Source organism: Jatropha curcas, chromosome 4 (genome assembly GCF_041381405.1).
Source record: "Jatropha curcas cultivar XTBG-Jc1 chromosome 4, XTBG_Jcur_1.0, whole genome shotgun sequence".
NCBI lineage: Eukaryota > Viridiplantae > Streptophyta > Magnoliopsida > Malpighiales > Euphorbiaceae > Jatropha > Jatropha curcas.
This window is the reverse complement of record NC_143154.1, coordinates 24,392,887-24,419,022: the sequence shown is the minus strand read 5'-3', so window position 1 is coordinate 24,419,022 and position 26,136 is coordinate 24,392,887. Positions and strand designations below refer to the sequence as shown.

The 26,136-nt window shown below is 35.6% G+C and overlaps 1 protein-coding gene and 1 pseudogene across 7 annotated transcripts; both read left to right on the top strand.

Annotated features, from left to right (window-relative positions):
• The first annotated feature begins 211 nt into the window (after positions 1-211).
• On the top strand, positions 212-20,950 carry LOC105645439 (carbon-sulfur lyase). Of its 7 annotated transcripts, none has more exons than XM_089720825.1 (3): positions 212-350; positions 2,859-3,349; positions 20,807-20,950. In XM_089720825.1, exon 2 carries the CDS (start codon positions 2,891-2,893, stop codon positions 3,320-3,322), a length of 432 nt encoding a protein of 143 aa, XP_089576951.1. In that variant the 5' UTR covers positions 212-350; positions 2,859-2,890; the 3' UTR covers positions 3,323-3,349; positions 20,807-20,950. The 7 variants fall into 7 exon arrangements, with proteins under 7 accessions (XP_089576951.1, XP_012086432.1, XP_089576952.1 ...); XM_012231042.4 differs by lacking the exon at positions 20,807-20,950 and adding an exon at positions 7,428-16,107; XM_089720826.1 differs by lacking the exon at positions 20,807-20,950 and adding an exon at positions 4,162-6,979.
• Positions 7,459-25,397, top strand: LOC149497036 (uncharacterized; annotated as a pseudogene).
• The last annotated feature ends 739 nt before the right edge of the window (positions 25,398-26,136 follow it).

The window sequence follows — 26,136 nt, the reverse complement described above, 5'->3', positions numbered from 1 at the left end:
TAAAAAATAAAAATAAAAAATATTTTAAAATTTTAATGGCTATTTAAATTGATAGTTATAATTGAATTTAAAATGGGTTAATATATTATTTTAAACAGGCATGCAACTAATAAAAATAAAAAATATTTTAAAAGTTTAATGGCTCTCGAATAATTATAATTTATAATTTATAATTGGATTTAAAACGAGTTAATTATTATTTTAAGCGGGTGCACGCTCCTTGTCATCCCTAGCCGCACCCCTCCATTCTTATAATAACTTGTTCCCGAACAGAGCCGCTGACTGATATCCAGTGAAGTTGACTGATTCAAACAACTGGGCTTAGCGAGTTTGCAGCTGGGCACTCTCAAGTAAGTCGATTTCTAGTAATTTCTTTTTCCTGTGTATGATCACCATGTGCTAATGTTTTGAGTCTTTAGTTCTTGCAACGTGCAAATGATCTGTTTTAATTTGCTGTCTGGTAACCTTTGAGTAGTGATATTTATTTGTTTTCTCCTATACAATGTAAACCTTTATTATCTTTTTGTTAGTTTTGTGGTCTGAATGATGTTTTTTTTTTTTTTTTTTTTTTTTTTTTTTTTTTTTTTTTTTTTTTTTAGGTTTGTTCGAATAATTAGAGTTCAAATGGATTATACAAACTGGTTTTAGTCCATTTTTAATCACATCTTTTCATGCGTATGAAATTCTATATGTATTTCTTGGAAGGTGGATATGCTAATTTTAAGCTCAAAATTTACTACTGGCTGAGATCAAGTTCATTAGTAAATAATCACTAACCCTTCGTTTGATATTGATACAGAATAAATGAATTTGAAGTACAGAATTTATTTGTAAATGATAGAATTTGGTTTAATTTTTTTTCATACGAAACATGTAAACATGAAATTCCAAATACATTCCATACAATTTCACGAAATTCATTTATACCAAACAATACTTAAGCAAAGTCCCAGCTTGAGTTGAATTTTTAATGATACATACCGAGGTAAAGGCTTTAGTTAAGACCAAGCTTTGCCCTACCTGGTGAATTTTATCAACTTTTTCATATGCTGGACTTAATCTCTATGTGAAGGGATTGGACAAGAAATTTGACTTCTTTTTGTGTTAATAGTTGAGTGTTGTTTCTTTGTATGTTTGGATGGAAGGATTTGAAGTTTGAGAGATTTGAATTTGATAGTAATATAGAGGTTTCTTCGAATTGCTAGATTCACAAATTTATCTTAGATTCACAAATGTGAACAAAAATCTTGTTTTAGTGCGCTACTGTGTATTTGAAATGCCTATGGAAATTTTTAATTTCAAATACACCTCAAAAGTGCCAAAAGGCTATCCTATTGTAACATGCTGGTCAGAAGGATCTCTCATTCTTCCATCAAATATTCTACTTTTCCCAGATATTTGGGGTCAAATACTGATTTGTGCTTTACAAGTTAGATGTTATTTTTGAGAAAGTTCAAGCTTTTGAATTCACTATGACCATCCATTAGAGGGAGATAGATACAAATTATAGGCGGCTGGAGGGCGGATCATGCAATGAAATTGAAAAGATTTGACTAGATTATTATGATTAGGAGTCTGCTTTAGCAAATGGTTTATTAGAATTGCTTTTCGAGGATTGACTGTTGCATGCCGTGATGTGGAATCAAAAGGATTGACTGTTGCATGCTGTGATCTAATCAAACCATATGAGGTGTTAAAATGAACCATTAATTATTCATTAATGAAATAGTTTTTTTCCTTTAGCAGGTCTGGGTTCCTCTCAACTTTTCCATCTATTGCAGCTTGGGTTTCGACTTTTCCTGCTAAAAGGCTTAGGATTCAAACATTTTCTTCTGTCTGTCAGCTTTGGAGCAATTGTAAACCACTAGGACTGTTGAGATCTATTATGAAATAACCATAAGCCTCTTAATAGAACATTTTGGGCCTGCACAACTTTTTTTAATTGTTTTATTTTTACTACACAACCTAGTTTTTGCATAATTGACAACTCAAAAGAGTGAGAATTGTATTAAAAATTTTCAGAAGATATTGTGTTTTCTAAATTTTATGGTTTTCTATCCTGAATGCAAATACAATGACATAGAAACTAAAGAGACTGGCGAGACTGTACCTAAACATGGGTATTTTTAGAGTCTCTTGAGGTCATATTAGCAGTTTAAAGTCCACTTTTTTTTTTTAATTATCTATGGCCACTTTGCTCCCTAATTTTTTTCATTCTTGAAGTTTGAATGTCTTGAGTTCCTTTCAGTTTCTTCTGTTTTGATATTGTGTTGCTCTAGTATATATTTTATTTTCTTTGGAGTGCCTCCAACCTTTTTCATGCACTTAAAATGACTGAAAAAGAAGAATATATAAAATAGAAAGGGAAGTTAATAAAATTGCAGCTCGCTGGTTGAAAATTGTCAAGCATATATCATCCGCATGAAGTGTTTTAAGTAATTTTATGAATTTAGATTCTAACCTGAATATAAATTATTAGAATTCCTTGTATAATGTGTAACCTTTTTGTCCTTGTCTGTGTCTTTTGAAGCTGTGAAACTATCATGTAAAATTCCAAATGAAAGCAATTCTATTGGACTTATATCCTAGTGAGCCATGGATCTGAACATAGTTCAGTTGCATTTATTGGTAATCAGCTGTCTGTCTGGGGACTATATTTCCAGTACTTGTTATACACCTTTAAAGCTAGAAATAGCTATTCTGTTCCTTCCATATGTTATGCTATTCAATGAATCAAACGAGGCTTTAATTATTTCCTATAAGAAAAATCCATGAAGCATGACATTGACCTAGAGTCCATATATAATGATTGATTGTTGTCTTCCATCAGGATAACACGAGATATTGTCATCTTGCAGTTACAGTTGTGAAGAATTTTGCATTTTTGGGGATGGATTCACAAATCGTAGTGCATAATGGTGGATGCCATTGTGGAAAAGTGAGATGGCGAGTCCAAGCACCAAGTAGTGTTGTAGCTTGGAAGTGCAATTGTTCTGATTGTTCAATGAGGGGCAACATTCACTTCATTATCCCATCTCAAACGTTTGAGCTTTTGGGAGATTCCAAAGAGTACATTACAACCTACACTTTTGGTACACACACCGCGAAGCATACATTCTGTAAACTCTGTGGTATAACCTCGTTTTATATTCCTCGATCAAATCCAGATGGAGTTGCAGTTACATTTAGATGTGTGGATCCAGGAACACTTACTCATGTTGAAATTAGGCAGTATGATGGTAAAAACTGGGAAAGCTCATACAATCAAACATGTATAGCTGCATGTTCAAAGGCACCGGAACAAGGGATGTCACCATCATGATTAAAGTTATGATATAGTCACTTACAGGTAACCAAATATGCACTATGTGAAAGTTGTAGTTATTTTTGCATCTAGTGTATTGTTAAAATAGAGTAACATTTTGTTTTAAAGGGTGAACAATGAATTTGGGGTTCGTGTGGATTTTCTTTTTTTTTTTTTTTTTGTTATAGTTATTAACTAGTTGTATATGTTTTAAGCCCTTGCTTTGGTATAAATAAATCTGAAATATAAAGTTGATAAACAAATGGTAAATTTCATTTGGTTTGCATTGAATTTCATAAATTGAAAAATCAAGTTAATGAGAATTAAAAGTATGATATTCTAAATGAATTTCATAAAATTTTTTAGAGTTCATCTATATCTGATAGTCTTTTTTTTATTTATTTATTTTTTATTTTTTTTATAGTTCATTCTTTGATAAGAATTGGGATTAGAGTTGTTGGTTGTAATTGAAGATTTATCTTGCATAATATGATCATGAATAAAATTGCATTAACCTTTTCTCTTTAGAAGAAAAGGCCTCATATAGAGTATAATATATGACTGTTAAATGAGGGAGTAATATCCTGCTCTATTTGCATACTTACAGATTACTCCTCAACATAATATGTATTGTACTCTCTACTAAGACGTTCCTTGTAAGTAGCTGCTTCACCTAGTAATAGAGTAATATCCGCATTTCTTGAACTCTGAGACTCGATGTTGCTGTATTCACTTGTACAACAACTTGCTGATATCTATCTCTTTTAGCTATGAAATCCTTGATAGAAGTCAAAATCTCTAGATATAAAGAAATAGTTTGCCTGTGAGAAGATAACAACTCTTTAATTTGGGATTAGATCTACTGAGGCTGGCTAGAACTATCAACATTACTCAACACGTCTAATAAAGAAAGCACATGTCCAGATTTCTCCTCAAACATGTCTAATAGATCAAGAGTAAACAAGTGTCTAAGTTGGTCTTTAGCTAGCTTAACAGAAGTAGATGAAGGCTGCTAGAAGAAAAAGTGAAGGGAAGAAATAGATTGTTCAAGAAAGAAAAATAAATCATCAATCCCAGATAACGGATCCTCAATCGGTGGAATTTGGGGAGCCTGCAGAAGAAGGGGGGAAATATAAATAACATTTCGGACAGAGGAAAACATGGTAGATGAAGCACATACCTTTAGAGAAAAAGCAAGTGGAGCATTTGGATCTACACCAATAAAGGGAATGAGGAAGTACAAGCCAATGAAGTAACATCAATCCTTGAAACATCTTTAAAAATGGCCGATGGAGAAGAAGAGGAATTAACTTTTATGGATGGTTAGCGCTTATGGATACTTTGTACCAATCCAAATCCCCTAAACTAGAGGTAGGGGATATATGCCTCAAAAATAGCAACACCAGTGCAATTCAGTACACGTTCACGTGTAAATACCGCTCAGAAGTAAAAATAATGCAATGTCTTTGTGCTTTTTCCATGGTAGTAGGCGATCTATTGTTCAACCACAATGGGATGTGAGCCACTGATAGCTCACTAATATTATCAAATCGGGTAAACCTGATAATGTTTGGATTTTTTAGGTTCTAAAAAACTAATCAACAACTTTCTCAGATGGCAAATTGAAAACAGAATTAACCACCCTGCGGCCAAACACACCATTAACTGGTGGTAGAATTTCTCAAATCAAAAAAGGCAACTTGTAAGCCAATGTTGTACTATCTATAGTTTCATTTGCTAAAAGGTTTATTAGTAATTAATTAACAAGCCATAGAAAACAACATAGAGGTATGGTTTGTAGTGCATAATATCATCCATAAGCTAGTTTATAAGCTAATAGGAGATACTCACCAATGGGATGACTAGAAGTTGGGAAGAAGATAAACTTATATACCAAAATTCATAAGAACTATACATGATTTGATGGATTGTTACTGTGCCCATGCTTGATAGCTGAGGAGTGAGAGTCGAATGACCAAGTATACAAGACTGAGTCAAACATGTAAGGCACTACACTTGGTGTGTCGCCTCCAATGTAATAGACGTTGTGCCTACAGAAAAGATGAAAGAATTGCATTAACCAAACCAAAACCTTAAGGCGTCGCAGAGGATATTAGTGCGTGAAGGGGTCTTGATGGTGGAAGTTTGCAGAGTTTGATAAATGAGTATATCCCTAGTTCTTCCCAAAGAGATTTGCACACCAGTTCTAGAAGATCAATCTATTCATTCCATAAGCTTGTATGTCGAGTTCAAGATTTGACCTTATATTCTGGAGGAGGAACAACAAGATAGACATAATTACTTAGTGATTCTCCTCCAGGGAAGTGGAGTTGATGGAGGCATTTTTGTTAGTGGCCAAATAGTCTTGTCAGGTAAGAATGAATGACTATCTTATAAGTAAGAGAGCCAAAGTATTAGGAAAACAGTGCATAACAAGTATTATGCGAAGTTCAATAGAGGAATTTACCGAGGACTAGGTGAACTTAGCATAACCTTGATTCTACATTGTTTTCTTGATCCTTTGCTTCTCTTATTTACAGGATAATCATTCAGTTAATGGAATGGATGGATCAACTGTCTACAACTGGTGTACAAATCTTTTTGATAAGAATTGAGGATATACTCATTTATGAAACTTTGCAGACTTCCTCAATCAATCCCTCCTTTGTTTACTAGTATCCTTTGGCGCCTTAAGGTTTTTTGTGTGATTATTGCAACTCTTTCATTTTTCCTGTAGGCCTAAGGTCTATAACATTGGAGGTGATGCACGAGCATAGTTTCTCATGCCTGACTTAGTCTCATATGCTTGGTCATTCGACTCTCACTCCTCAGCTATCAAGCATGGGCAAGGTATCAGTTCATCAAATCATGTGTAGTTCTTGTGAATTTTGTTGTGTAAGTTTATCTTCTTCGTAAATTTTAATTATCCCACTAGTGAGTATCTCTCCTTGGCTTATGAACTAGCTTGTTGGCAATCTTATGCTGAAGAAACCATGCTTCCAGGCTCCGTTTTCCAGGACTTGCACAAATTAATTATTGATAAACCTTTTAACAAATGGAATGACAATCTGTCGATAGTACAATTTTGGCTTTTCAGTTACTTTTCTGATTTGAGAGATTCTATTGCCAGTTGATGGTTTGTTTTGCTATAGGATGGTTAATTCTATTTCTAATTCACTACCCAAGAAAGCTACTGATTACTTTCAAAACCTTAAGTTTCCAAAAATTATTAAGTTTATTCCATTTGATAATTAGTGACCTAACAGCGGTTGTCCTCCCATTGTTGTTGAACAATAGGCAGTCTGCTAGCATGAAAGAAGCTTAAGACACTGGACTATTTTTACTTATGAGGGGTATTTGCAGGTGAATGTGTATTGATGTGAATTTCGCTGGTGTTGCTACTTTTGAAGTGTATATCCTCTGCTTGTGTAGGCAATTTGGATTGATACAGAGTATTTTTGAGCCGTTACTATTCATGGCAACTACTTCTTTTTATAGAAAGTGCCAGAATCAATCTCGTGTAAATAGCATATCATGATTTTGTGATATTGCATATATATATAAGGTCCATTAAACCATGGCTTGTGAGGTTCCATTGATTTTGTGATCTATGGACACTATATTTCATGGATTTTGTGAAATCCTGCATCAATACACATGGTCTTTTTATAGAAACTGGTTTTGATTGCATTTAATCACATGGTCTTTTTATATTTTAATAATAACCACTATCAAAATTTTATCAAATACCAACATCATTAGCTCGCGTTATTAGCTATCAACTATAAATAGCTAAACCAAATAAGCTTTAACGATTAATGAGTATGAAATTTGTACATAAAAAGCCTTTCTTGAAAAATGGGTACTCAAAATCTAGTATTGGCTTAAATTAAGTTCATTAGTAAAATATTCACTAAGCTTTGTATAATGTAAACGATAAAATTGAAGCATGACATTTGACATGGAATCCATATGTACTAATTGATTGTTGTCTGGCACCAAATAGGTGATATAGTCATCTTACAGTTTGTTTTTTTAAACTATTGGGGGAATCCAACCTTGGTCATTGCTAGATCGTACGTGCACTTACCACTAAACTAACTTGATATATATTTTCTTGCAGTTACAATTGTGAAGAATTGTGCATTTTTGGGATGGATTCACAAATTATAGTGCAACATGGTGCTGCCATTGTGGAAAAGAGAGATGGCGAGTCAAAGCACCAAGTAGTGTCGTAGCTTGGAAGTGCAATTCTTTGGATTGTTCAATGAGAGGCAACATTTGTTGGGGAAAAAATTATGCAAAATCCCCAATAAGTCAGATGTATGAGGGAGTAAAAGAAAATAATAATACACAATTTCATAACGGAGTTCGGCCAATCTTGCCTACGTCTCCGGATTGCCACAGATCTTTTATAGGAGAAAAATAAGTAAAGTGCTTACATACACTCACAGCCCTCTATCTAAAAATACCTGCAAAATTAGTCTTAATTTTTCTTTTTGGATAATCTCTCTATTTCTCTCTCTCACAATTGCTCTCACTCTCTTATTTGCTAATATGCGCACTATGTTGCTCTTCTCGTTAATGTAAGTAGATGCAAATCCTCTCCTCTATTCATAGGAGAGAAAACGCGTGAATGAGCGGTGCAAGTTGGCCACCAATTTCAATTTGCACATGTTTGTTTTATTTTTCTTCCTCCCTTTGTTGACTACCTTTCTTCCTTTTATTTATTTTCAAGAACGCGTGAGTCCCACACTTGAGTGGGCACACCACCGCCAACATACTTTGACAATCTCCCACTTGAAGACTGATTTTAATCTGTCTTCACACATCAATCATGCGACAGTCTTTTTTGATCTGTTATTCTAACAGGCCAACTGAAGTTGAGCACAACTTGAGTTTGTCATTGGTCACCACCTTTGTTAACATGTCAGCTGGATTCTTGTTTCCTTGAATCTTTTCTAACTTTAGCACATCATTGTAAAGCAGAAACCTGATGAAATGATATCGAAGACCAATGTGTTTTGTTCTAGAATGGAATGCTGAATTCTTTGCCAAATGTATTGCACTCTAACTATCACTATACAAAACATTATTTTCCTGCATGAATCCCAACTCTGTTAACAAGCCTTGAAGCCATATCATCTCTTTGCTGGCTTCTGTCACTACAACATACTCGGCTTCTGTAGTGGATAGAGCTACAATCTTTTGTACCTGTGACATCCAACAAACAACTGTACTATCAACAGTGAAAATATAACCTGTGGTGCTTCTTCAGTGATCAACGTCGCCTACATAGTTTGCATCTACATAACGTTGTACTTTTAGTTCTCCTTTACCAAAGTACAAACACTTCTCAGTAGTGCCTCGTAGATACCTCAAAATCCACTTTACTGCTTCCCAATGAGCTTTTCTTGGATTTGACATATACCTGCTAGCAACTCCCGCTGCATGGCCAATATCTGGTCTTGTACAGACCATCGCATACATCAAACTTCCTATGGTTGAAGCATAAGGAATTTTGGCCATGTCTTTTCTCTCTTCTTCCGTTTGAGGGGACTGGTCCTTGGATGGGCAAAAATGGCTAGCCAAGGGTGTGCTGACCGGCTTAGCTTCGTTCATGTTGCATCTTTGCAATACACGATTGATGTACTCTGCCTGAGATAACTGCAACACATGTTTTTGCTTATCTCTCGTGATTTGCATTCCAATAATCTTTTTCGCTGGACCCTAGTCCTTCATGTCAAATTCTTTTGACAATTGCTTCTTCAAGTTTTTGATTTCGTTTATATTTGGTCATACTACTAACATACCATCGACATAAAGTAATAGAATGATATAACTAGTCTTATACCTTTTGAAGTAGCAACAGTGGTCGACATTGCACCTCTAGAAACCTTCACTGTGTATGAAGTATTCAAATTTTTGTACCACTGTCTTGGGGCTTGCATCAAGCCATACAAGCTCTTCTTGAGTTTGCACACCATATTCTCTTTTCTTATTTCTGAGAATCTTTCTGGCTGGTACATGTATATCTTTTTATCCAAGTCTCCATGAAGAAACGCCGTCTTTACGTCCAACTGCTCAAGGTAGAACTCTTCATTGGCAACAATACTCAACACAGACATGATAGTATTGAGTTTTACAATTGGTGCAAATATTTCGGTGTAGTAAATTCCTTCCTTTTGCTGGAACCCTTTGACTACCAGTGGAGCTTTGTATCTCTTGGAACCATCATGTTCCTCTTTCACTCGATACACCCATTTGTTGTGAAGTGCCTTCTTTCCCACGGGTAACTCAGCTAGTTCCCATGCTTGATTGGAGATTAAAGACTTTATTTCGTCTTTCATGGCAACCTCCCACTTGCAGGCATCTGCCGTTTGACATGCTTCCTCAAAGCATTCAGGTTCTCCTTCATCTGTTAATAACAAATAATTCATACATTTTCTGTTAGGCTTTGGAGGACGTTCAGACCTTCTTAAAGCTTTTGGAGGAGAAGTTTGTGGTGTGTCGGTTGATTCCTCTGATTGGGGATCTTTAATTAACTCATTCGGCAGACTTTTTGAGATATCGTCCACCTCTGCAAACATTGGCCCACTCTGCTCTAAGTCGCTGGCAACTGTGTTATGTCTGTTCTTGTACATCATTCTTTCATTGAAGACCACATCTCTACTGCGGATCACTTTCTTGTTTTCTTCATCCTAGAGGCAGTAACCAAACTCATCTTTGCCATAGTCGATGAAAATGCATTTCTTAGATTTGGGATCAAGCTTATTCCTGCCATGATCACTTATATGCACATATGCTACACAACCGAAAACTCTTACGTGTGAGAGTTTTACCTCTTTTTCGCTCCATACCTCTTCTGGTATTTTGTGCTCCAATGGTACCGATGGACCTCGGTTGATCAAGTAAGCTGCTGTGTTGACTGCTTCTGCCCAGAACTGCTTTGGTAAGCCTGATTGTACACATAAGCTTCTGGCTCTTTCTGTCAACGTTTGATTCATGCGTTCAGCTACACCATTGTGTTGAGGTGTGCCTGGCACAGTTCTCTCCATTTTGATTCCATGCTCATAAATATTCTTATAATTGGCCCTCATAGGACATGGCTCCACTTAAGTGTGGGACCTACGTGTTCTTGAGATTAAATAAAAAGGAAGGAAGGTTGTCAACAAAGGGAGGAAGAAAAATAAAATAAACATGTGCAAATTGGAATTGGTGGCCAACTTGCACCGCTCATTCATGCGTTTTCTCTCCTATAAATAAAGGAGAGGATTTGCATCTACTTATACCAACAAGAAGAACAACACAGAGCGCAGATTAGCAAATAAGAGAGTGAGAGCAATTGTGAGAGAGAGCAATTGTAAGAGAGAAAAGTAGAGAGATTATCCAATAAGAAAAATTAAGTCTAATTTTTTGGGTATTCTTTGATATAGGATTGTGAGTGTATGTAAACACTTTATTTATTTTTTCCCAACAACTGGTATCAGAGCCGAAGGTTTCGGCAGGTCCAGCTGGTCAAAAAGTGGTATCAGATTCGTGGATATATTTTGAAAATAAATATACCAAGACGACGAGAAAATTATGATGAGTCCATTAGTGCAGTCCGTTAAAAAAGATGCTGCAGAATCAACTTAGTGATGAATAGTAAAATAGTAACTCAAAGTTTGTGGTGAATAGTACTATTGGCGTCATGGTTGCTAAGCCCGTTTCAAGTAAACTCAATACTATTCACGTATAGTACTATTTATGTGTACAGTTACTATTCACAGATACTATTACTATTCACGTACGCTAACAATAAAGGCCGAGTTAGATTTGAGTGGGAGCAATGGCTGCAGATGAAGGAAAGTCGAAAATTGAAAAATTCGACGGTGCAGAATTGGGCTTTTGGAAAATGCAGAAAGGATTATCTATATCAGAAAGGTCTTTTCAAACATTTCTCCGGACGAAGCCAAAGGCTATAAAGGAAGAAGATTGGAATCTTCTAGATAGACAAGCACTCGGGATTATTTGTTTAACTCTCTCCCGCAATGTTGCCTTCAAAATAGCAAAAGAAAAAACCACGGCGAGTCTTATGGCGGCTCTTTTCCGTATGTACAAGAAGCCATCGGCCTCAAACAAAGTTCACTTGATGAAGCGGTTATTCAATCTACGAATGACGGAAAGCGCATCGGTGGCCCAACATCTCAATGAACTCAATACAGTGACAACCCAATTGAGTTTAGTTGGAATTGAATTCGTTGAAGAGATACGAGCATTGATACTTTTGTCTTCCCTACCAGAAAGTTGGAATGCTACTGTCACAGCTCTGAGTAGCTCGTCCGGAAGCAATAAGTTAAAATTTGACGATCTAATGACCTGGTTCTCAGTGAAGAGATCCGACGGAGAGAGTCAGGAGAAGCTTCAACTTCTTCGGTCTTGCATACAGAATCCAAAGGAAGAAATTCAACCAGAGGGAATGGAGGCGGTAGATCAAACTACCGAGGCAAATCAAAAGACAGGAGGTCCAAATCCAGGAATCCCAGCAATTTCAATAGCATAAAGACCATTGAATGTTGGAATTGTGGAAAAATTGGGCAATACAAAAATCAGTGCAAGAATGCACCTAAGAACCAGGACGGGAAGTTAGAGGCAAATGTTGCTTCCACCTCAGGAGAAGATGATGCACTTATATGCTCTTTGGAGAGCAAGGAGGAGTCTTGGGTTTTAGACTCCGATGCGTCATCCATGCAACTTCACAAAAAGAACTCCTTGAAAGGTATGCCCCGGAAACTTTGGAAAAGTATACCTTGGTAATGACCAACCTTGTAAAATTGTTGGTAAAGGAGTAGTGAGATTAAGTTGAACGAGTCTACATGGGAGTTGAAGGATGTCAGGCATATTCCTGAATTGAGAAAGAACTTAATCTCAGTAGGCTAGTTGGCCAGCGACGGCTACACAACAACCTTCCACGGCGATAATTGGAAGATTACAAAGGGTGCAATGATGGTTGCTCGTGGCAATAAGAGTGGTACTCTTTACAGCACAGGAACAAGCTATACCATTGTTGTTGTAGCAAACAGTGAAATTCCCAATCTATGGCATCAAAGGCTTGGCCATATGAGTAAGAAGGGAATGAAGGTTCTGCACTCACAAGGAAAACTATAATGCGCTCAGTGTTTGCAAAGGTGGACGATATCTCAGAAAGTCTGCCGAATGAGTTAGTTAAAGATCCCTAATTAGAGGAATCAACCGACACACCACAAACTTCTCCTCCAAAAGCTTTAAGAAGGTCTGAATGTCCTCCAAAGCCTAACAGAAAATATATGAATTATTTGTTATTAACAGATGAAGGACAACTTGAATGTTTTGAGGAAGCATGTCAAGCGGTAGATTCCAGCAAGTGGGAGCTTGCCATGAAAGACGAAATGAAGTCATTAATCTCCAATCAAATATGGAAACTAACTGAGTTACCCGTGGGAAAGAAGACACTTCACAACAAATGGTTGTATTGAGTGAAAGAGGAACATGATGGTTCCAAGAGATACAAAATTCGACTGTAGTCAAAGGGTTCCAGCAAAAGGAAGAAGTTGACTACACCGAAATATTTGCACCAGTTGTAAAACTCAATACTATCAGGTCTGTGTTGAGTATTATTGCCAATGAAGGGCTCTACCTTGAGCAGTTGGACGTAAAGACGACGTTTCTTCATGGAGACTTGGATAAGGAGATATACATGTACCAGCCAGAAGGATTCTCAGAAATAGGAAAAGAGAATATGGTGTGCAAACTCAAGAAGAGCTTGTATGGCTTGAAGCAAGCCCCAAGACAGTGGTATAGAAAATTTGACGACTTCATGCACAGTGAAGGTTTCTAGAGGTGCAATGCCGACCACTGTTGCTACTTCAAAAGGTATAAGACTAGTTATATCATTCTGTTACTTTATGTCGATGATATGTTAGTAGCAGGACCAAATATGAATGAAATCAAAAACTTGAAGAAGCGATTGTCAAAAGAATTTGACATGAAGGACTTGGGTCCAGCAAAAAAGATTCTTAGAATGCAAATCACGAGAGATAAGCAAAAACAGGTGTTGCAGTTATCTCAGTCTCAGTACATCAATCGTGTATTGCAAAGATACAACATGAATGAAGCTAAGCCCGTCAGCACACCCTTGGCTAGTCATTTTCGCCTATCCAAGGACCATTCCCCTTAGATGGAAGAAGAGAGAAAAGACATGGCCAAAATTCCTTATGCATCAGCCATAGGAAGTTTGATGTATGCGATGGTCTGTAGAAGACCAGATATTGACCATGCAGTGGGTGTTGTTAGCAGGTATATGTCAAATCCAGGGAAAGCTCATTGGGAAGCGGTAAAGTGGATTTTGAGGTATCTAGGAGGCACTACTGAGAAGTGTTTGTACTTTGGTAAAGGAGAACTAAAAGTACAAGGTTATGTAGATGCGGACTATGGAGGTGACGCTGATCACCGAAGAAGCACCACAGGTTATATTTTCACTATTGGTACTACAGCTGTTTGTTGGATGTCACAGGTACAAAAGATTATAGCTCTATCCACTATAGAAGCTGAGTATGTCCTAGTGACAGAAGCTAGCAAAGAGATGATATGGCTTCAAGGCTTATTAACAGAGTTGGGATTCATGCAGGAAAAGAATGTTTTGTATAGTGATAGTTAGAGTGCAATACATTTGGCAAAGAATTCAACATTCCATTCTAGAACAAAACACATCGGTCTTCGTTATCATTTCATCAGGTCTCTGTTTGAGAATGATGTGCTAAAGTTCGAAAAGATTCAAGGAAACAAGAATCCAGCTGACATGTTAACAAAGGTGGTGATCATTGACAAACTCAAGTTGTGCTCAACTTCAGTTGGCTTGCTTGAATAGTGGACAAGAAAAGACTGCCGCATGATTGATATGTGAAGACAGATTAAAATTAGTCTTCAAGTGGGAGATTGTCAAAGTATGTTGGCGGTGGTGTGCCCACTCAAGTGTGGGACCCTCGCGTTCTTGAAAATAAATAAAAGGAAGAAATGTAGGTAACAAAGGGAGGAAGAAAAATAAAACAAACATGTGCAAATTGGAATTGGTGGCCAATTTACATCGCTCATTTACGCGTTTTCTCTCCTATAAATAGAGGAGAGGATTTGCATCTACTTATACCAACAAGAAGAACAACACAGAGTGCAGACTAGCAAATAAGAGAGTGAGAGCAATTGTGAGAGAGTAAACCCATACGTTCCGAGAGTGATCATTAATAAAAGTCACAAAGTAGTGTTTCCCACCAATGGATGAGACAGTAGTTGGTCCCCACACATCGAAGTGAACAAGCTCAAGTTTCTCCTTCTTTAGGGTTCTTCTATTTGTCTGAAAGCTGACTCTTTTCTGCTTTCCAAATATGCAGTCTCCACACATGTCAATTTCAATTGACTGAAGACCTGGTAGTTTTCCCTGTGAGTGTAGAACCTGCATTCCCTTCTTACTCATATGGCCAAGCCTTTGATGCCATAGATTGGGAATTTCACTGTTTGCTGCAACAACAATGGAATAGCTTGCTCCTTCTGTGCTGTAAAGAGTACCACTCTTATTGCCACGAGCAACCATCATTGCACCCTTTGTAATCTTCCAATTAACGCCGTGGAAGGTTGTTGTGTAGCCATCGCTGGCCAACTTGCCTACTGAGATTAAGTTCTTTCTCAGGTTAGGAATATGCCTGATATCCTTCAACTTTCATGTAGACCCGTTCAACTTAATCTTCGCTACTCCTTTACCAACAATGTTTCATGGTTGGTCAATACCAAGGTATACTTTTCCAAAGTTTCCGGGGGCATACCTTTCAAGGAGTTCTTTTTGTGAAGTTGCACGGAATGACGCACCGGAGTCTAAAACCCAAGACTCCTCCTTGCTCTCCAAAGAGCATATAAGTGCATCATCTGCATCATTGTAACGCTCCATTTTTCTGTGTCTAAAATAGTAAGTTTACCGGTGTATGAATAGTACCACCAGTCCGGAAGTCCGTATTATTTTGGTCCAGAAAAATTACTATCTATGTGTTATATTTTATTTAATATTTTTGGAGTATGTATACATTATTTTTATGGGTAGAAAGTAAGTAATGAATATTTTTGGAAAATTTAGAGAATTAGTAAATAGTGAATTATGGTGTTATATTAATTAAAGAAATTAGAGAATTAATTTTTATGGAGTAAATTTGAGATGGTGTTATATTAATTAAGGAAATTAGAGGAATTATTTTTAAGGATTAAATTTGAGACTTTTTATGGAGATAAATAATATTTTGAAGGAAATAAATTGGAGAATATTTTTAGCCATTGGATTAGATTACCATTGACTTAATCTTAGCCATCCAATTATGTTGAGCAAAGACTAAAATACCCTTGTTGCTCAAATAATTGAGCAACACTTCTTCTTCTTCTTCTTCTCCTCCATTTCCAACGCCAACTTCATCTCTTCTTCTCTTCCTTGTTTTCTTCACTTCTACTCGCTAAATTCACCAAATTTGCACCATTAAACTTGATTTAAGTAATTAATCCTTGAGATTAAAGCTTGAGAAATGATTTTTGGTGAATAATTTCATGTAATTTGGAAGCCAAAGGGTGGAGAACCTTCTACCAAAGAGAAGGCAAACAAAGGCTTCAAGAGTTTGATTTAAGCTTGTTAGAGTTTATGTTTAAGGTTAGTGTTCATAAACACTCTTATCTTGTTTAATTTTTTGATTTTGTGAAGTTTATACTATTTTGTAAAAATTGGGAATTTTATATGAAATGATTTGATTATTGAACTTTGGTGGTGTAAATGTGTTCTTGGGAGATTTCTAAGCATGCCTATATGTTGAATTTATGAGGAAAACATTGATGAATAAGGCCTTAAGTTTTCTTGTTATTCTTTGTGGGTTTATGATCTTAAGATTATGTTTGATGAGTATTCAGTATGTAGTAGAAATCTCTACCTTGTATATGATTTAAGTAAGCTGAAATTGAAAAAAAAAATGTTATTGAGTGAGATTAAGGACTATGTTTCGATCCTTTCTAGTTTCCACTTGTGTTTGAGTCCTTCATGAAAGTTGTAAGTTTACTTCTTAGCTTTCCAACCCATCCTCTTGTGTCCAATTTGAATATGTATAGCTCAACTTATGGCTAAAACACCTAAACTGACTCTGTTATGACGGGCCACATGTATCACTGAATTGAGTGCCCATTTTTACCACTATAATGGTAATATTATGTTCTGAGTTCTTCATGAGAGTTGTTGCCCTGTGTCTTGAGACTTCTCTGGTTTTGGATTGGTTTGATTTGAGTGTTTGGATAAGTAGGAATTTGATAAACATTGGAATTAGATTTGCTAAATCAGGTCTGGACTGTTGGTGTCACGACCCGTTTCCGTAGGCCGGACCGGCACTAGGGCCCAGGTAAGCTTAAGGCTCCCGAGGCCCGTAGTAAGCCTGAAACACTAAAAATTTACCAGCTCAATATAATATTAAACATTCAGCCCACATAATTATATTGTCTATGTTAATACACGACTAATTGTATACAATTTCTACAACTGCGGAGTCACTAACTAATATATATACATAGATTTTTATACATCTAGATACATAGCAAAATATTTATTGGTCTAAGAAAATTTTTTCTTTCTAGCTCTGCGACGAAGGAATATAGCTTAACCGAATTAAAGAGAAACTTACTTCCTGAAAAAAAATTAAACAAGATATGTGAGCTTTCTAAGGAGTAACTATTATTGCACAACACACACATTCACACAAATGTATAAAAATATATATATCAATCTAGTCATCCGACTAGTTATATGCTCACGCAGCCAGTCACACAAATGGCATGTCACCAGCACTCACAAACAATATCACCTTCAAATAATCACATCACGTGGAAATTGGTCGGTGGCGTCACCGAATCCCCCGATGAGCCGTCCTCCCACATGGCCCATCCTCTCATAACGTGTGCACCAGGGAGCCGATCCCCCATACTGGCCGACCGGTCTAATCCTCACTTGACCAGCCCTCTCATTGTTTTTCCATTCTCTCTTTTCTTTTCCATACCATCAGGAGGCAACCCGGTCGTCTCCATCAAATCTAGATCATCAGGCGCTCACAACAGGAGGCCACCCTGCGGGCTGCGATCAAATTTAGATTATCAGGTGCGCCCAACAAAGAAGCCAACCTGTGGTTTTCCATATCATACAAATCACAACGGTGGGTACACACGGGGGCGCCGATCTCCCATTTACCCGGCCGACGGTCCAACCGTCCTCACAAACCCATGGTGACCCACTTCATCCCAATTCCACACAAACAAAGCACAGCAATATTACAACAGAGTTAATCAAGTATTGCAATTAAATGCAAGCATATTAATCGATTAAACATTGTAATGCAATGCACAATTAGACATCCAAAAATAAATGCAAATAAATAAGTAAATAGTGTTAACAATAAACAACAATAATAAAATAAATAATAATAATAATAATAAACAATAATAATGAAAATAAATAAGTAATTGAATAATTAAATAAATAATGATGATAGTAAAATAATTAGAGCACTTTATTTACTATGTATTAAGTTATGGAATCAATCTAAATAAACTTATTAAATTATATTGTTAATTAAAACAAGTCTAAGTTCTATAGAAATTTCGGCAGCACCTCCCCTAAAAATTGGACTATCTACCTGCTCAAATATCACAATATTATATATATTTATCAATCAATGTACACAGCCCATCCGTCGGGCGATCAAACAGTTAAATTTTCCTTCCTCCATCTAAATAATATTGTCAACATTCAACTATTAATTCACAACTTATAATAACCTTCAAACATGTTCCAATTTATAACTTAAAATATACCAACTAACTAATTCCTAGCAAGAATTAAATCTACTACTTCAAATATTCCATATCAAGCAATAGCTGCTGCCACTACCAAAAGTTTCTCAATTCTCATTAAACTTAGTCATTAGAACGTCTACATCCACAACGAGTTATGAAGAGCACATTTATACAAACAATATAAACTTGGTTCAAGCAAAAATCCATGATTTTCTCTAACTAGAAGCTGCCATTACATCAAAGAAACCTTCAGTTATTGATAAAACTCATACATTATACACTACTTAACCCATTTCCCATCAAGAACTTAATTTATAACTTTGTTTGCATTATACCACAGCAATTGTTCAAGCTAAATAGTTAAAATTGCATACTGCCATTTCAGGTTTCTCAATTCTTTCGCCAAAATCTGCATTGAACTAAATAATTTATTCATCTGTATAAGGAATTTCAGTTTATAGTTAAATTGAAATGGTAAAGTCAAGGTTTCCTTTGTAACATACCAAGAACTCGAACCAACTGCCAAAAATATCTACTGTCATACTAACGAATCATCATTTCCTTGCAAAAATTTATAATAGACTCAATAATCTAGCTATTTCTATATAGGAATTCAATTTATGGCTTCAATTTATAATTTTTATCAAAAATCTCCAGCTAGTTCTCATGAACAGTAACTAGGGATTACAAAAATGGATTCATGAGTGAATCCTACAATTAAATTTTGATAATTAGTTTAGGTATCACCAAGAGAAAGGCTAGAAATTCCCTCACCTTGTCGCAAAAACACACCAGAAATCATAAATTTCTAGGTAGAACGATCGGTAGCAGCTTCTTTGTCCAAAACCTGTTGCTGTCGATCCTGGCTTGCTCGAAAAAGAGATGGACGGTGGACGGTGAGGTGCTGGAGACGGAATGAGAGGTGGTTCTGCCAGCTCTTGGCTGGTTTTGTCCGAAAAACCAAAAGGAAGAGGGTAGCGTGAAGGAGGCTGCCGATCAAAGAGAAATCGCAGCTCACCTTTGCTGCGCTCGCCAGAAGAGAAGAAGAGAGAGAGAGACCGGAGCATCATTGTCGAAGAGAGAGAAGCTGGAGTCGACCGCTCGTACAGGAGTCGCCGGAAAATCGAGGAGCTGGAGACCAGATTTCTCGATCGAGCGAAATCGCAACTCTCCTGCGATAGCTACGCTAGCTGGAAATAGTAGAGGAGAGGGAGAGAGCGGCGGCAGCGGTAGGAGGCGGTGGCGTTGGCTGGTGAACGAAAAAGAAAGGGGAGGGGAGGCTGTGGTCGGCGCTGGTGGTGCTACGCGGTGGTCGAAGGCGTAGGAAAAAAAAAAATAAAAATGGGTGAGGAAAGTGAGGCATGCGCTGGAAATAGAGGAAGAAGAGAATTCTAGATGGTCTGGGTCGAACCGGTTCGATTTGATTCGATTCGGCCCAAATCTTTGATTTTCAACTGGTTTACGGCTTTTTCAATCGGTTTTTGGTTTGGTTTCTCACAGTGTTCGCACTAAAATACTAATATGAATTTTCAGGCTGTCGGTTCATTAAATTTAATTGGAAAAATGTTTTGAAAATAAAAATTCGGGTTGTTTCAGTTGGTCTGTGTTCCCATCTTAAAGATTGATCTGGGCTGTGGTCCCTTTACAACATTTGTAGAATTTTGTCTTAGCTTTCTAATGAATCAAACGTCACTTAATTTGGAGATCTAGAACTCAAGTTATGTCTTAAAAACCCAGCAAAGGTCAATGTTATATTAATGCTGGAAATTTTCTATGTCTTGAATCATAGGTTTATTTGGATAAAAGTATGTATAAATCATGTGTGATGAAGTTCTCTTGATTATTTGTATGTTTTAGCATTTATTTGACAAAAATAAAATATAAGTTTGAGAAGTGTTGTTGTGGATATGTTTAAATAGATATAAATTGGAAAGGTGTGGAATTGATTTAGATAATGCATGATAAGGGTTGAAATGGATACTTTTGTGCATAAGAGTTATGTTAGCATGCTTGATTGGAGAAGCAAATTCCTCCCCTTGGTTTCCATTAAGAGGTCGAACCACCTTAGGATAATAATGCTTGGTTAATTATTTTATATATGTGAAATATGTATGACTATGTTGATAACTTTCATATGTTTAGAGTTTTTTTTTTAAAAAAAAGGGATATTTAAGGTGTAAGTGCTTTGAATTTTGAATAAGGAAAATATGATTTTATACGATAAGAAATTTCTTATGATAAATTTTATTATGACTTTAAGAAAGTTTTAAAAGAAAAGGGATTTATGAGAAATTTCCTATATTGTTTAAGTATGAAGTTTTTATGAGTCACTTAAGTTCTAAAGTAAGCTTACATGTATGATTTCATATGATAAGAAATTTTCTATGTTAAGTAATTATGTTTAAGTATGAAATTTTCATCAGTTATTACGTTTTAAAGTAAGCTTACATTATGAATTTAAGAAGACTAAAGAATAAGACAAATTTTATGATAAGTGTGATGAATTAAGAATTATTTGGGCTCTAATATACTTACTGTGAATTTGATGCGTGATTTGATTTTATTCTGTATGATGAGTATGCTTGGCATTTGATGCCATTCTGATAAGAAGCGATGATCATATGCTAGGCACGTGGGTGTCTTCTATTAGGGCGGACGCGCTCTATATGTTATGAAAAGGTTGGCGACCTAAGGCCATTCTGAATCTGTTCTGAAAACCTATCTGCTTCTTTTTCTCCTAAGTGTATATGAGACCTATGGAAAATATTTGTAAGACAATTAAACGAATGAGATCATATTATTTTAGTAAACCTTACTTTGGAAATTAATAATTATGTTATCAAATGAATTTTCAAAGCATGATATTTCGGTACATGGTATTAAAAATAAAGAGTATATGTATTGGTATAATAAATGTTCAAGTAATGAATTTATGATTTGAAAGAATTAAATTATTTATGTTATGAATTATAAGTTTATTTGATATTCTAAGTAAAGAACTAAAGTATTTATAGTGATTAAATGTTTAAGTAAATGATTTATGGTATAAAGAATTAAATTATTTATATTATTAATTAATAGTTTATTTGATATTTCTTTTGCTATAAATGTAAATGTATGTTGAAATTTAATGATTTTATGATTGTAACTGATTTTATGAAATTTGTGTTTAAAGTAAGTTGCCATTGCAACTTTGATAAGTATGTGAATTATGAGCACCACTGAGTTTTATACTTGAAGATTTGAAGAGTAATATCAAAGCAGAAGTGACTAAGTTGGTAGTAGTCGATTGAGATTTATATAATTAAGAATTATGACATGTATACTTATTACATTTTCAGATATTATATTATTTGAAATATAATTGGAGTATGTACTTATAAATTATTTTGGTATATATATTTGGAGATAAGCATAAGATTTATTAAATGACTGAATATGAAATATTTTAAGATAGGTGGTATGATTAGTTCATTAAGACTTGATATATATAATGAACGCAATTAATTGATGGATATTAAATACTATTGAAGATTTATTCAGTTATGAAAATATAAAAGTGTTGTTGTGTTATGATGATCATTTGGAGATGTTGGAAGTTTAGAGTTTAATTGGAAGTGTTTTGTATTTCACATGTTTGGCGAGCTCATTTTTTTTAAAGGGATATTCTTACAGTATTTCTGTAGGATTTTTCCCAATGTATATATAAAAAAAAGATAAGAAAATGAAATGAAATTTCTATTATAAAAAAAGAAAAAAATTACTCGCTAAACTTGTGAATACTCAATTACTTGTGATTCATAATCTAATTTTATGATTTATATATTAAGTTAAGATGGTGTCTCCGGCACCGAATGTGGCATCCGTCGTATGGTCTCTCGGGACTGGCGGTGGGTGTTACAATCATCTTCTCCTAAGGTGGAAGCAACATTTGCCTCTAACTTCCCCTCCTGGTTCTTAGGTGCATTCTTGCATTGATTTTTGTAGTGCCCAGTTTTTCCACAATTCCAACATTCGATGGTCTTTGTGCTATTGAAATTGCTGGGATTTCTGGATTTGGACCTCTTGTCCTTTGATTTGCCTCGGTAATTTGATTTATCGTGTCCATTACCTCTGATTGAATTTCTTCCTCTCGATTCTGTATGCAAGGCTAAAGAAGTTGAAGGTTCACCTGACTCTTTCCGTCGGATCTCTTCACTGAGAACAAGGTCACAAACATCGTCAAATTTTAACTTTTTGCTTCCGGACAAGCTACTCACAGCTGTGATAGTAGCATTCCAATTTTCTGGTAGGGAAGACAAAAGTATCAATGCTCATATCTCTTCATCGAATTTAATTCCAACTGAACTCAATTGAGTTGTCACTGTATTGAGTTCATTGAGATGTTGTGCCACCGATGCGCTTTCCGTCATTCGTAGATTGAATAACCGCCTCATCAAGTGAACTTTGTTTGAGGCCGATGGCTTCTCGTACATATTGGAAAGAGCCGCCATAAGACCTGCCGTGGTATTTTCTTTTGTTATGTTGAAGGCAACATTGCAGGAGAGCGTTAAACGAATAACCCCGAGTGCTCGTCTGTCTAGAAGATTCCAATCTTCTTCCTTTATAGCCTCTAGCTTCGTTCCAGAGAGAGATTTGAACAGACCTTTCTGATACAGATAATCCTCTATCTACATTTTCCAAAACCCAAAATCTGAACCGTTGAATTTTTTCAATTTTCGACTTTCCTTCATCTGCAGCCATTGCTCCCACTCGAATCTGACTCCGCCTTGATTGTTAGTATACGTGAATAGTAGTCGTGAATAGTAACAGTATACGTGAATATAACTGTACACGTAAATAGTACTATACGTGAATAGTGCTCTGTTTACTTGAAACGGGCTCAGCAAGTGATGCCAATAGTACTGTTCACCACCAACTTTGAGTTACTATTTTACTATTCATCAATAAGTTGATTCTGCAGCGTCTTTTCGAACGGACTGTACTAATGGACTTGTCATAATTTTCTCGTCGTCTTGGTATATTTATTTTCAAGGTATATCCACAGATCTGGTACCGCTATCTGACCGGCTGGACCTGCTGAAACCTTCGACTCTGATACAAGTTGTTGGGGAAAAAATTACGCAAAATCCTCGATAAGTCAGATTTATGAGGGAGCAAAAGAAAATAATAACACACACAATTTGATAACGGAGTTCGGCCAATCTTGCCTACGTCTCGGAACTGCCAAAGATCTTTTATAGGAGAAAAATAAATAAAGTGTTTACATACACTCACAACCCTCTATCCAAGAATACCCGAAAAATTAAGCTTAATTTTTCTTCTTAGATAATCTCTCTATTTTTCTCTCTCAGAATTGCTCTCTCTCACAATTGCTCTTACTCTCTTTTTTACTAATCTACACTCTGTGTTGTTCTTCTCGTTGATGTAAGTAGATGCAAATCATCTCCTCTATTTATAAGAGAGAAAACGTGTGAATGAGCGGTGCAAGTTGGTCACCAATTCCAATATGTACATGTTTGTTTTATTTTTCTTCATTCCTTTGTTGACTATCTTTCTTCCTTTTATTTATTTTCAAGAACGCATGGGTCCCACATTAGAGTGAGCACACCACCACCTAGACATGGCCACGGTTCTGGTTCTAAAAAATTTGGAACCGGAACCAAACCGAAAATTGACGGTTTCGGTTCCAGTTTGGAACCGACCGATTCCGGTTCTTTAATGGTTTTAAAACCGACAGTTCTGGCCGGTTCTCCGACTGATTTTTCTGCGAATCGCATAAATGTAAAATAAAAAATAGAGAATATTTTTCTTCAAAATTTAAAATTTAAAAATTTGTGAAATTTTTCTAAAAAAAAACTTAAAAAATTAAAAAATGCTTGAATTTAATTTTTTTTTTAAAAAATACTTGATCTTAATTTATTTTAGAAAAAATGTCTTCAACAAAATTTATTTATTGTTCAAAAACGCTGAAACTTAATTTTTTTTTAAAAAAAAGGGCTTGAACTTAATTTATTTTAAAAAAATTAAGTTATCTACGTATCCTCTTGGGATTTAGAGGAATTAAAGCCCACGTAGTTCTTATTTACTTTGCATCAATTTCACCCCTTTTACCTTAGTTGCTGTTGTCGCTACCGGTTGATGTTCCCATTGAGGACCCATCGTAAATATTATATGAATCTTCATTTTCTTTAATATTTTCTTGTGCTCTTAGTTCGGCCTTGCTCCAATCATCTATGTATGATTGTACTTCTAGCGAATCATGTGATACAAAATCTTGAATAGTATATAATATAATTATAGATTTAATAAAATGAAAATTGTTAACCATGAAAGTTTTATACTAATTAAATTTTTGGTCATGAATCTTCTTTTTAATTTTGAATTTATTCAAATTTTCAGAAAAAAAGCAAAATATGAAAAACAATGGTAAATATTTTATTTAATTATTTCTTACAAATAAATTAAAATTACAATGGGCATCATTGTTGATAAATAATAAAAAACTATAAAAATACAATAGAAATGGGGTGAGACTAGTTCGAACCTAATCGATGTTTGGTTTCTCCTTTTATTTATTAGATTACAGTCCTAGTCAACTACGAACCGGTCCGAACCGGAACTTCGAACCGACTGGAAAAACCGGCGGTTCCAATCGGTTTCGGCCGGTTCTTGGAACCGCCGGTTCACGGTTCCAAAATGGTGGAACCGGAACCAAACCGTAGGCTACCGGTTCCGGTTCGGACCGGTTCCAAACCGGCGGTTCAGGTCCCAAAAACCGGATTTTGGCCATGTCATCCGCCACCAACATATTTTGACAACATTCATTTCAGCGTTCCATCTCAAAAGTTTGAGCTTTTGGGAGATTCCAAAGAGTACCTTACGACCTATACTTTTGGTACACATACGGCCAAGCATACATTCTGCAAATGCAAATTCTGTGGCATAACTTCATTCTATATTTCACGATCAAGCCCAGATAGAGTTTCTGTTGCATTCAGATGTGTGGATTCAGGAATACTTACCGATGTTGAAATTAAGCAGCACGATGGTAAGAACTGGGAAAAATCACAGAACACGATGGTAAGAACTGGAAAAAATCGCAGAATCAGACAGGTACCGCTTCGTGTTCGAAGGCAACAACAGAAATGCAATTGCCATGATTAAAGTCATCTAATAGTGAATTGCAGGGAAGAAATGTACACATCATGTGGAAGTTATAGGTTATTTTGGTATTGTGTATAGTTAACATCGAGTAATTTTTTTGTTTCAAATTCCAAATATGAAAATATGAAATTCTAATGTAAAGGATTGTGAAGATAAATTTAAAACTGTTTTTTAAATCTTAATTAAATTTTAGAAAACTGTTTTTCAATTCTTAAAATAGAAAATTAATAGATTTGAAGATGAAACTCTATTATCCAATTTTTTTTAAAAAAAATTTCTAAAAAACTATTCTAATTTTTCTGCAAATAAACAGTTTAACAGTTCTCAGACTGTTTTTAAATAAAATTTTGTATAATTAATTAAAAATGGATCATGGTTGGGATGCTGGTGGTGGATGAACAGCTTACCAAACAATATTTCTCTCCATCTAAAATTCATAAACCTAGGTGTGATAGGAGAATTGTGCTTGGACCAAGCCATGAGGAGACTGGCTAGGAAAGAAAGACTATCATTAAAGGAGGGGCAGAGCAGACGTTACTATACCAAAAAAGAATGCCCCTTTGAGAACCTTTATTACCTTTTACCACATACCTAGACCCAGAAGAGAGCAGAGCTTCAGGCTCACGTTTTCACTAAAAGAATCAAGCTACCATCTCCTGCGAATTAACAGAGGAATAAATTATTGTTATTATTATCACTATTATATTATTTGGTCTCCATCACACACGGGGAATGGCTAAACATGATAAATAAACAAAGTGATAAAGGCACAAACACTGAGAAAAGTATCG